The sequence below is a fragment of the Beta vulgaris genome, chromosome 5, assembly GCF_026745355.1.
Source record: "Beta vulgaris subsp. vulgaris cultivar EL10 chromosome 5, EL10.2, whole genome shotgun sequence".
NCBI lineage: Eukaryota > Viridiplantae > Streptophyta > Magnoliopsida > Caryophyllales > Amaranthaceae > Beta > Beta vulgaris.
Window position 1 is genome coordinate 62,209,737 of NC_079206.1, and position 12,062 is coordinate 62,221,798.

Below are 12,062 nucleotides of genomic sequence, written 5' to 3' on the forward strand. Positions count from 1 at the left end.
TATTAATATTCTATGACTCGTATACAAAGGATTGATATTTGTTATGACATACAACGATGAAGATTGTTAAACATCACCCCCAAATTAGGCTATGTTTAGCTCACCTGAAATTTTCTGATCTGAACTTATTTTTTCTGATCTGATTTGATCTGATTTACAAGATCTTATCTTTTATAAAATATATTATTATTTTGTAATTCATTATTATGCAATGCTCCTTCCGTTTCCTAAAGATCTTCCTTGTTACTGTTCCTACATATACCAAGGAGGATCCACTTGTGTGGGGTGTGGGGTGGGTAAAGTAGGAGAGAGAAAGGGGTTAAAATAAATAAAAAAAATAAAAAGGGATTAGAGTAGGAGAGAGAAAGGGTGTAAAATTGAATTAATAATGTAATGGTGGACCATATGATAGGAACATGAGAGGGTAAAAAGGGGAAAACAAATTTCAAATAAGGAATAAAGTAAAAGAGGGAAGATCTTTTGGAAACGCACTTAAACGGAAAGAGGAAAGATCTTTAGGAAACGGAGGGAGTACATTATAAGATCTTATTTATATTATTACTATTATTATCATTTTAATCTATCACAAATTTTACACAACTTTTATTAATAATAATAATTATTATTATCATTATTATAATAACAACAACAACAATAACAACAACAACAATAATAATAATAATAATAATAATAATTATTATTATTACTAAAAATAATTATATAACCCAAGTCATTAATTTATAAGAGCACTTATAAAATGTTTTACACTTTCCCTTTTAAAAAAAAAATCACACTTCCGTCAAAAAAATAAAAAATAAAAAAAATTCACACTTGAGAAGTCGGCAGACTCAACTCTTTTTTTTCCATATAAAATAAAATAAGATACACAAACAACTATGACTTGAGCAAGAAAGAAATGGGTAGCGTGCAACTTCAAATAGCTAGAGAGATTTGAAATTCGGTAGGAAGAGATATACCAGATTTAAATTTATAATTTGTATTTCGCACTTAGCTTATTTTGAAATGTAATGCGAACTTAGTAGTTTCGTTATCATGAATTTGAGCTATCGTATTTTATATATTTCTTATTTTTGCGTCAATCTTATGTTCTTAACACGTGACTTTTAATTTTCTATTATTTAATAACAACAAAATAACTTAAAATAATAATAACAATGACATTTATAATGATAATAACGAGATTAATAATAATTACTAATATTAATAATTAATAAGTACAACATCAACAATAATAATCCTTTTGAACAAATGTACTAGTAAATAATAGTATTAATAGTAATAATGAGTTTTTAAATATAAGCATGATTTGATCTGATCTTATCTGATTAGATCTGAAATAAGCAAAAATAGGGTGAACTAAACATAGCCTTACTTAAAATCTCCCCAACTCCCCACTAAAAGTACTATTATACTCCTACTATATATATATATTTTTTAAAATTTTTACTCCAACTTAACTCCTCTAATTCATAATCTCTCTCATTTTTGCCATTACCATCGACGATTAACACTGACGAGCACCACTGATGAACCAACACAAAATTCCGGCAATGTATATTTAAAAAAAAAAAAAACGAATTTCATGGGCTAACTTGTGGCCTAAACGTTGTGTCCATGGACACAACGTCCAGGCCACGCGTTAGCCCATGAAATTCGTTAAAAAAAATTACCTTATCGGAAAAAAATTACGTCGTTGGAAGACATTGTTGTCGTCGGTGGTGATCGTTGGTGGATTGGAGGTAGCGATTGGTGATTAGTGATTTTAGGTGGTGGTGGGAGAGAGTTGTAAAAACAGCCAAGGGTATAATGATACATTTACATGGTAGTTTGAGCGATTTTAAGCAATTTCAGGGAGATGAATAGAAGTTCAGTACAACAATATCTTATAGAATATGTATACTGTTGAGGCGAGACTCGAGAGGATGTAGTTTCAGAAATCATTTTAAGAAAAATAATTTGGGGATGTTAAAATTTAAAAAGAGTTAGAGATAACTATGATGAACCACATTACCACACGTTGAAAGATCAGCAAAAATAGCTCTCCTACACATTGCAATGCACTATATTAGTTCATTTTTACAAATCCTTTGATAATTAATCAAAGCTATACACAATCACATAAAGAAAAAAACATCAATTATCACCAAACTGAAAATGAATTTTTACACATCTCTAGAACACGAGACTCTAAATCCAGTAACTAAATTTTCCTCACTGAACTGACAAGAATTATAAGAGAAGAGGAATTTATACATGTGAAAAAAAATAAAAATTAACAAGCTAATGAGTAATGCTCATTTTTTGAGCACACATTCTGAAGTAAATATTTGTTTATCTGGTGAAGGAGCCATGTTCTTGGAGTTCATTTTGCAATACCCACCTTTCCTTTTTTCACCTCCATAACACACCCATTTCTCTTGATCTTGGCCTTTATTTTCATTCCCAAACCCTTCATTATTAGATACAGCAACTTTTCTCCAAGTAGTCCATATTCTCAACATGATATAGATCATTACCAAGCATGCAACTGCTGCTGTGAAAACAATAGCAAATATGATCACACCAACTTCACTCTTTGGCAACCATTTCCTCGAAGAACTAGAGCAAGACTCTAATGGAGCCCCACATAGCCTTCTGTTGCCCACAAAGGCACTCAGAGGGAATGTTGAGAATGTAGATGGAACTTTCCCTTGGAGACGGTTATGAGAAAGATCGAGACTATGAAGGCTCGAGAGCTTGCCTAGTGAGGAAGGTATTCGGCCTTGAAGATGGTTATTCGAGAGATTCAATCGCTCGAGTTTCATGAGGTTTCCAAGTGAGTGAGGAATCTCCCCTGACAACTGGTTATGACTTAAGTCTAAGATCACTTGAAGTTCAGTAAGTTTTTCTAACTCAACTGGTATTTTACCTGTCAAGAAGTTGTCAGAGAGTCTAAGCTCAAATAGCTTCTGGAGATTCTGGATTTCTGAAGGGATTGTGCCAGATAAGTTGTTGCTTTGAAGATTGAGGACATTCAGAGAAAACAGATTTCCTAATTCTGAAGGTATTTGGCCAGATAATTTGTTGTTATGAAGAGAAAGTTTGAGTAAATTAGAGCAGTTTCCAAGTTCTTTTGGTACTGTTCCATTGAAGTTATTTGAAGATAAATCAAGTTCTCCTAACCCTTTTAGGTTCCTTAACCAGGTAGGAATATTTCCAGAAAGATGGTTATTGTTCAGCATAAGATGTTCGAGTTTTGTGGAATTTGTAAGACTAACAGCTAGCTCTCCTGATAAATTGTTAGAAGATAGATCAAGAAAAACTAGCTGTTCGAGAAGGGAAAACTCGAGAGGTATGTATCCAGATAGAAAATTACTTGCTAGACGAACACGGACAAGATTCCTAGACAAGGCTAGTCTAGAAGGGATTGAACCAGAGAAATGATTGTTAGTCAAATCTAACACTGTAAGAGAGGTTGAACCTGTTAATGGAAAAACACTTCCATTCAACTTATTATGAGATAGATTAATAATACTTAAATTCTTCAAGAGGAATAGAGATTCAGGTAAAGGGCCTTCAAGAGAATTATTATAAAGGGTGATGAGACTTAACTCTGACAAAGAACTGAATGTTGTTGGAATCGACCCTGATAGTTTGTTATCGGCTAAGGCCAACATCTGGAGCTTTGTGCAGTCACCTAAGCTAGGAGGAATTTGCCCGGACAACTCGTTTTGCCTCAAATGAAGCAAAACCAAGTTTTTTAGCTTCCCAATTGCATTAGGAATCGACCCAGAAAATTGGTTTCCGAAGAAATCAATCTCTGTTAAGCCGGTACAGTTTGTCAACTCATCTGGTATGTTACCTGAAATATGGTTATCATACAGGTAGAGCACTCTTAGCTTGTTTAGCTTCCCTATTTCTGCAGGAATTTTCCCTGTGAGTTTGTTTCCATACAATGAAAGAAACTCCAAGTTACTCAAATTGCCAATCGCAGGAGGTAGCTCCTCGCTGAAGCTGTTGTTGTTGAGATAAAGATCAGTTAAAAATGCAAGTTTATCAATCTCAGATGGTAACTCCCCTTGGAAGTTGTTATCAGAAAGGTCTAGGTGTTGAAGCGCGAAACAGTTGAACAACTCCATGGGAAAATTTCCTGAGAAACTGTTTCCTGCTAAAGAAAGGGTCTGCAACTTTGAATTATTCATGCAGAACTTCTCAGGAATGCCACCAGTTAAGTGGTTATCCGAGAGAATAAGAACCTCCAGATTCTTCATTTCTGAAATGGAGAGATTGAGAGATCCTGAGAGGTTATTTCCTGATAAATCAAGCTTTTCTAGCTGATTTAACAGGTTAAGTTCTGAAGGGACTGCACCACTTAATCTGTTTCCTAGCAGATTTAAGTACTTCAATTCTTGCAAACTTGCTAGTTTTGTAGGAATCATACCTGAGATACTATTGTTAGCCAAGTTTAAAATTTCTAATGAATGAAGATTACCTATCGATGAAGGTATATCTCCTATGAGCAAATTGTTGGAGGCTGCAAAATTCTGCAGCTTCTTAAATTCACCAATCTCTTTCGGAATTTGGCCCACAAGAGCATTGTGTTGCAAATCGAGAGACACCAAATTCCGCAATCTACCTATCTCAGATGGGACACTTCCGTTCAACTGGCAATAAGCAAGGCCTAGAACTTTCAGTTCAGTCAAGCTGCCAAGACTTCTTGGGATTTCCCCACTTAACAGGTTGTCCCCAATCCTAAGAACCTCCAGCTTAGACAGAAGCCCAAGCTCATGTGGGATGTTACCAGAAAGAGAATTAGAGTATAGAAGGAGCTCTCTTAATTTCTCAAGATGGCCGAGCTCACTAGGAATACGGCCTGAGAGTGCATTCGATGATAAATCAAGAGTCTGAAGAGAAGTGAGGTGTGAAAAATCAGGTGATATAACACCCGAAAGCCCTGAACTCGAAAGGTTCATGCTTATCACATGACTTTGATCATCTGAACATGTAAGCCCATTCCAACTGCAGACACTTGTTGCTGAAGACCAGTTACTGAGAGTTTTATCAGGATCAACAAAACTGGATTTGATCCTTAATAGCCAATATGAATCACCAGAATTCTGAGCAGTAGTGTAAGAAAGAAAAACATTGAAGATAACATAGAAAAGAAGCATCAAATGAGACATCTTAAAAATGTCCATTTTGAGATATACTATGTTTTTTCAGAGTTATCAAATCAGAAAACTGTGCATTTTCAGAATCCAAACAGTGAAAGAGAAGGGTGAAAATGAAAAGAAATTGTTTCCAGGTGATAAGTTGGATGAGGATGATGGTTTTGAGAGGATGTATATATATGCATTGACAAGATTGCACTGAAAATGAGGGAGACTTTAAAAGAAGCTTTTTAGTTGCTTAAGAAAATGGGGCAGGTTCAGTTTTTCTGTTCTGTCATATTGGAATTTTGCTACATGCATGTTTCTGAAAGTTAAAAATATTATGGCAAGAAGTATGGAGCTATAGAAGAGGAATATGCTGATTGATTAAACAGACAAATAAGCTTAGGTAAAAGGCCCACTCTATAACCTAAATATATAGGATTGGGATGTCCTTGAAATTTTTGATCCCAATTTGCACAAGATTCCATTAAATGATTGAACTTAAAAAATAATTTGACTTCAATTGAAATGAGGTCATTTTAAGAACTTTTTTTTTTTTGTCAAAGCTGATTTATAAAGTTCTTTATATATTTACTAGATAATTCATAATATCATGATAGTTTGACTTACTAAATTTTAGTTCTCCATGTAATTAGAGTAGTAATTAGTCAAATTCTAATTTTGGATACAATTAACTAATGTTCATTAAGGATATAACTACATCTATCCACTGGGTGGACTACCACTCCTAATCGATCAAAAAATATAATTGTTGATGTTGAGTTGGATTCCACCTTACATTATATTCTATTAGTAATAGTGAATTACTCATTGGATCAACCAAGTTTTATCCGTCATTAAAATCCCGATCTATATCTTCCTCGCAGTCATTTATTAATACTTGATGTGTTTAGGAAGGAGTTTAAGGAGGAAAGTATGCTATAATGTCTTTTGCTTTAGTATAATAGTATGTTGTGATGCATAATACTACAAAAGGGAGAGTGGGATGATTATTTAAGCCATGCAGAGTTTGACTTCTGTTGAGTTTGAGAGATCTTACCAAAATAATATTCTCTTCAACCTCAACTAATACCCACCTAATCTCACAAGAAAAGGGGAAAAGAACACAAAGGAACTAATAATTAATCATAACCACTCATAATATGAAGTTTAAGACCGTGAACTTCTTAAGAAATACATACACCATGTGAGCTGTGAAGATAATTTTGTTATAAGGAGTTAAGGAAGATTTATGTTTGGTCCAACCAAGCACATACAATTATAGTAGGTTAGAACTCATAGACTATATGCCGGTTGCATATAATCTTAAGCAAAACATGACAAAGATCATTAATTTCAACTCTATTTAAAACTCTTGGTTAGAAACCCAGAAAAGAGGATTTAAAATACAAGAAGAGTGCATAATCGTATAACATGGTTAAGTGGGAAAAAGCAGGTTTTGTTACAGGATAAATATCCCTCCGTAACCAAGCTTGTTTAGTGGAGTTGATGGAGACTCACCTTGTAACTTGGAAGTCATAAGTTCAAACCCACTACCTACTTGTGCTTTGGGAATAGGGATTTCCTTATATCCCCTACTCTCAAGCGTTGACCTGTAGTTGGGCTGGCTGACCCGAGCGAGGTGTTGGTCTAGTAGGGTCCTTCTTCTTACCAAGGGACTGGAGACCCTCCAAAAAAAGTATTCCTCCTTTGTTAACTCGTTATCAGTTTACATAGTTTGACTTTTACATGTTTATATTTTAGTTGGATTCTATAAAAGAAGACTTAAAGTTTATATTTTGTATAACCATGAGGCAAATCTTAAATGTTTGTGAAATAATTTGGTCAAATTCCATAGAATTTGACATAATAAGTCACATAAAAGCTAATGCATGATGTAGGGAGGACATTTTTTTTTCCATTGACATTTAGCTGATTTGAAAAACTTCGAATATTTAGGTGTAAAATATATATTGACTTCTTTTAAATATGTAACTTTTATTTGATCATAGTTCTGCCAAATCAGAAAATTCCAAAAATAATTTAGCAGCAACAAATTTTGCATCACAAAAATGTTTCTACCAAACACCTTTGACATAGTTGTGTCAATGAGTTGGAGCTACTGCATATTTATATGAGATTCCAATGTATAAGTTATAACTAACTGCTCTCGATATCTTCATTGTTATTCTTGTAGCTGAAGAAAACAACAGAGTATCAACAAATTAGCACCAAACATGCTTCTTTTTATAATGCAAGTAGACATTGTTTTTTTTTAAAAAAATGTTATGTTGATATAACAAGCTTTAGTTATATTGAAATATACGTCATATACTGCAGTCAATAAAGAGGTAACAGATTTTTGGGACATATCTACAAGTAATTTGCTAATTACAATCAGTTTTAGGTATTTTACATTTGTTGTGAGGTTTAAACATCGGTTAGGGGAATAAGGAACTTTTTCATAAACTCGTGTTTTCATTTGCTATTATAAAGGATAGTGATATAAACGAGATTTGATACCACCATACAAAACTTACCAGTTGGTATCACAAATTGCGAGATTATGATATTATAAGTCTATAGGATTTGATTAGATATCACGTCTATAGAATTTGATTAGATTTTAATGCTTGTTATATGATACGATAGCTAATAAGACTACAAGTAGGTTTATGTAACTGGTGAAAAAAAGTTTTAAGAGTGAACTTCACAAAATTACTTGTAGATTCATAATCATTATCACAATTTATAATCAACTATAAAAACCACAAGATACAACTTTCCGTATACTATTATGTGTTGTTTCATATACTATTATAACTAGGGTTGTTCAGAGTGCGATTTGGACCACACCAAATGGCAACCCAAACTGTTTTTTCGAGGTTTGGATTGATTTGCGGTTTTAAAATTGCAGTTTGGGTTATGATTTCAAGCAAACCGCGGTTTGCAGTCTGGGTTGGGTTTTAATTTTTGTAAACCGAAACCGCGCCGTAAACAACAATTTTATATGGTTTTTTTTAAAATTATTTTTTAAATACACTTGACAAGCCGGCATACAAGTATACAACTGAAAAAAGAAGTTTGGGGTAAAGAACTTGGACACTTTTAATAAATTATTATTTATTTTTAATTATGAAGTCAACTTCATATTTATTTGAACTCTTTATATTTATTAACATTTTTTTTTTTACTCTTAGATTACAAAACTAATGCCGTGGAGGAAAACGAGTTCAAATATAAAGAGTTCAAATAAATCCAGCCGCACAAAACGATTTGAGTTGGTTTGGGCAAAACTGTGGTGCGGTTTGTGTTGGAAAAATGTCAAACCGTATATTTGCGGTTTAGGTTGGGTTCCATCACAAACCGCACCAACCAAAACTGCGAACACCCCAAATTATAACCTATGATCAATAATAAAGTTTCAAACATTCAAAAGTGAAATGGAGAGGTAGTATTAATAACATGTAACATTTTTATGAGGGAAAATATACCTGTAACATCATGATACTGGAATTAGCACAGCCAGAAAAGACAATGTGGGTAAGAAGGGCTTCATGTTCATAATAATCATAAGTGGATAACTAGTGCCCATATACATGTTATCATCATATCATGGTGCTCCCTTAAAGAAAAGCAAATATTCAGTGCAGGTGGAACCTCCAGAAAAAGATCTTCACATGCCTATCTGAAGTTCCATACACAAACACACTGCAAGAGTAATAAGAACAATCACAGTTCTGTCCCCTTATGAAGCTTTTGTGGGGAATTAATGGCTGAGGAAGCATGATAAGAAAAATGAACAAAAGTAAACTTCATGATTCAATCCTACAGCAAGCTAAGCAGTAAAAAAATCAAGATTGTATGTTTCATACAGTCAAAAATAGAAATATCCAATAATTTAGACCTACCAAGATAAATTTACAAGCCAAATTACATAATATCATCACACCTTTTACTCATTCTTTTTCTGAATATGTTCAACCCATTTTACTTCCTATTTCAAATGAAATTTCTAAGCTCAAAATTCTGAAGTGACCTGCACATAATGCTGTAATCTAACAACAAATTTTCGCACCACCTTCTCCCTAACGATCTTTAGGCCGTTTTGAAGCTAATGACAGGCTGCAAGGAAATCATGGATAGCAAATCTTTATTTCATGAATACCTCATTGCTCTAATATGGATGGAGACGGAGAAAATCTCATGAGAAAGCTCGAGAGAGACCAGATGCAGATTAGGCCAAGAATTTGGAGGACGCTCAACAGAGTGCCCAAGGAATTATTGATGGCCAAATTGTGTGCGGTCCTCTCAGCTCCTCTAACTGTGAAAGATAGAGCTGTTACTAGCTGAGCGGCTCGATTTAGTTGATGTAATCTATAGACCTGTTTCACGTCATAGCACTGAACTTCAATCCCAAAGTATAAGACTATAAGTCAAGGAGAAAATTGGAAATAATTCTATAAATTTAATTGGTCTGGAGAATAGGGTTCATGGAGGTCTACATATTCAACCTATACAATTGGGCTAAAAAACTTACAAATTAGACATGACGCATAAGCCATAAAGTGCCACTCTTTATTTTATTTTTTTAACTTTTAAAACGAAAGACTAGTCTATTGTGCTTCAGAACTAGATGACTTCAGTCATAACTCATAAGCAATCTACCACTTTCTGGAATTCCAGCGAATCTTAGCATGAATATATAAGACAATCTAAATCAAGACAATTTGTCTTAAAAACAATAACATGGCAAGATAAGGGGAGAATACCAGTTTATATTAATTGAAAGTAACATTTAGAATATTTCACCTGGAATATTACTGGAATGACAGGCCATGAAGGTGATTTAGTATACTTTGCATACTGCTCGAATGCAAACTGAACAACAATACCAACCAAGTAGGGAGCTAGAGCAGCTGATGCCGCGGGACCAGTCCACGGCCAAACAAAACCCATAGTCACCATTGGAATAATAAGACTAAGCATCAGAATGGCAACCGAAGAAATACGATGCCCCACATGGGTCGTGAGCTTCCCATAACTGCTCGCAGCAGAAACTTTTTTAGCAGGGCTCCAGAGAAAGTGAACAAGAAGAAGAAAAGCTGCAACCCCGCAGTAGAAGAGAGCCTCCGTGAAAAATAGTATGAGAAAATCTGCAGAAAAGGGATTTGAAGAATTTAATAGTGTACCAAATGAACGTAAAGAGAAACTATATGACGGAATTTGCAACACAGGTAGCCTGATGGAGCACTAATAAGCTGCTGTCATTAGATTTATGATATGTGAGCACTACAAGGAACAGCTGACTCATGTGCTTTTGTGATCAACTTGGATACAATAATGACCAAGATTTTGAAAATAAAAAACGAGTTAAACTAAGAAGCGACTCAAGTATCTAATGTTATTCCTACATACTCAATTTGATTAGATGCTATGGATGAAATTACAAGGATCTCAATTCTTGTCACCTGGAAGGTCTAGCCTAATGACTCAAAATATAATCATATTTCACATATCGTCAACATGAACAGGTCATCTCTGGAATTTTTGTTAATTATAGCCGTATCTCAACATATTTTCTGAAATGAGTAGTTATTGCTCCTTATCGCCCTCTGATTTTATGTCTCTGTATTATAATAACATGTCTAGATTGACTAATTAACAGTTTGTTTCCGTACACAAGTTATAATCGAGGAACCCGGTACGGTAAAACAGAAGTCACCTTCCTGGCTTCATGTATCAATATTGGACTTGCATACAAGAAGATTTGAATCAGCATCTCACCTGTCAAGAGGGAATCTTCAAATATCAAAGATATTAGCCTGCGCAAATACAGTGATGGAAGAATAAATGAGGCAACAAGAACTGCAGGGCCAGCAAACCATAGAAGGCTGTTATTATCCTTCCTTGCAATTGGTGAAGGACCTACATTCTCTTTTGCACGCTGAAGACTATAAAATGAGATAAATCCAGGTTTTCCACCACTGCCCTCAGATTGCTCATATGAAACAGTAGGGGAGATATCTACGTCATCCAATTGACTGGCAAGGTCCAAAGGCAACTCTTCTGTCTGTGAAGCAGTCACCTCAATCACTTCGTCTGGAAAAAAATCTTCAGATGTAACTGGGAAGCAATTTCTCATCTGAAGCTTTTCTGTTGATTTAAGTATCCCACAACTGAAATTCCATGGCTGGACTGCTTGACAGAACAGAGAGAACATGACTAAGTAGACATAGAAACAGTAATTGCTGAAAAGCAAAAATATAAGTAATGATACTCAACATGGAAGTTATCAGTTCATCCCACTGGATTGAGGATGGTTACCTTTGAATAATTAGAAAAGATATATAAGTGCTCAAAACAGCTAAAATTGCTCTATAAATGGTTGCTTAAGAGATGTGAATGCTAGAGTTCCATGAATGAAGTTTGCGTCCTTCAAATCATTTTGGGTTCTCAGATTGAATGATCATTCAGTTTAGGTTTGGATTGTGGAGTGAGGTTCATTCTTGAGTGATTGACAGGCTTGACAGGTCATGATTACTCCTGTGAGTCCACACTCAATAGTCACAAACATAAGGTCAGGAGACCTAAAAACTATTGCATCAAGTGGAATGGAAGGAAAGGTCAAACTTTGGCATTGAATTCATACAAACACTTGGCAGCAATACCTCAGGACATGAAAAGGAGAGGGTATTTCTACGAAGTGTTCCTGAATGTATTAATAATTTACATTGTACACTCACCTTATTCAAAAACAGCAATCCTCTCTAGCTATAAAGTGTCTCAACTATGCCCCTCACATTGTCTCTCCATTCTCCATCACAAATTTTGTTGGAGATATGACTATGCGTTCCTATCTCAAATCGACATAATTAATTCAAACTTCTTATTATAAAGAAGAAGAAA

General features: G+C 34.5%; 2 protein-coding genes across 7 annotated transcripts in view; both read right to left on the reverse strand.

The window, feature by feature from the left end:
• Window positions 1-2,140: 2,140 nt before the first annotated feature.
• LOC104894302 (LRR receptor-like serine/threonine-protein kinase GSO1) lies at window positions 2,141-8,770 on the reverse strand. Of its 2 annotated transcripts, none has more exons than XM_010680504.4 (2): window positions 8,648-8,770; window positions 2,141-5,117 (listed from the first exon to the last, which is right to left on the reverse strand). In XM_010680504.4, the coding sequence occupies exons 1-2, from the start codon at window positions 8,657-8,659 to the stop codon at window positions 2,316-2,318; spliced, it is 2,814 nt and encodes a 937-aa protein (XP_010678806.2). In that variant the 5' UTR covers window positions 8,660-8,770; the 3' UTR covers window positions 2,141-2,315. The 2 variants fall into 2 exon arrangements, with proteins under 2 accessions (XP_010678806.2, XP_048500042.1); XM_048644085.2 differs by having other exon boundaries at window positions 2,141-7,350; window positions 8,648-8,766.
• The window catches only part of LOC104894304 (hypothetical protein), a 45,221-nt gene continuing 41,764 nt past the window's right edge, over window positions 8,606-12,062 (reverse strand). For 2 of the 5 annotated variants that reach the window (XM_057395264.1, XM_019249713.3), the window contains exons 3-5: window positions 10,941-11,351; window positions 9,966-10,309; window positions 8,953-9,538 (exon numbers count right to left, since the gene is read on the reverse strand). In XM_057395264.1, the coding sequence (XP_057251247.1) occupies window positions 9,323-9,538; window positions 9,966-10,309; window positions 10,941-11,298 (918 nt within the window). In that variant the 5' untranslated portion in view covers window positions 11,299-11,351 and the 3' untranslated portion in view covers window positions 8,953-9,322. Of the gene's footprint in view, window positions 8,865-8,952; window positions 9,539-9,965; window positions 10,310-10,940; window positions 11,352-11,899; window positions 12,010-12,062 lie in introns of those variants that run through there. The other 3 variants (XM_010680506.4, XM_048644087.2, XM_010680507.4) reach the window with 3 other exon arrangements.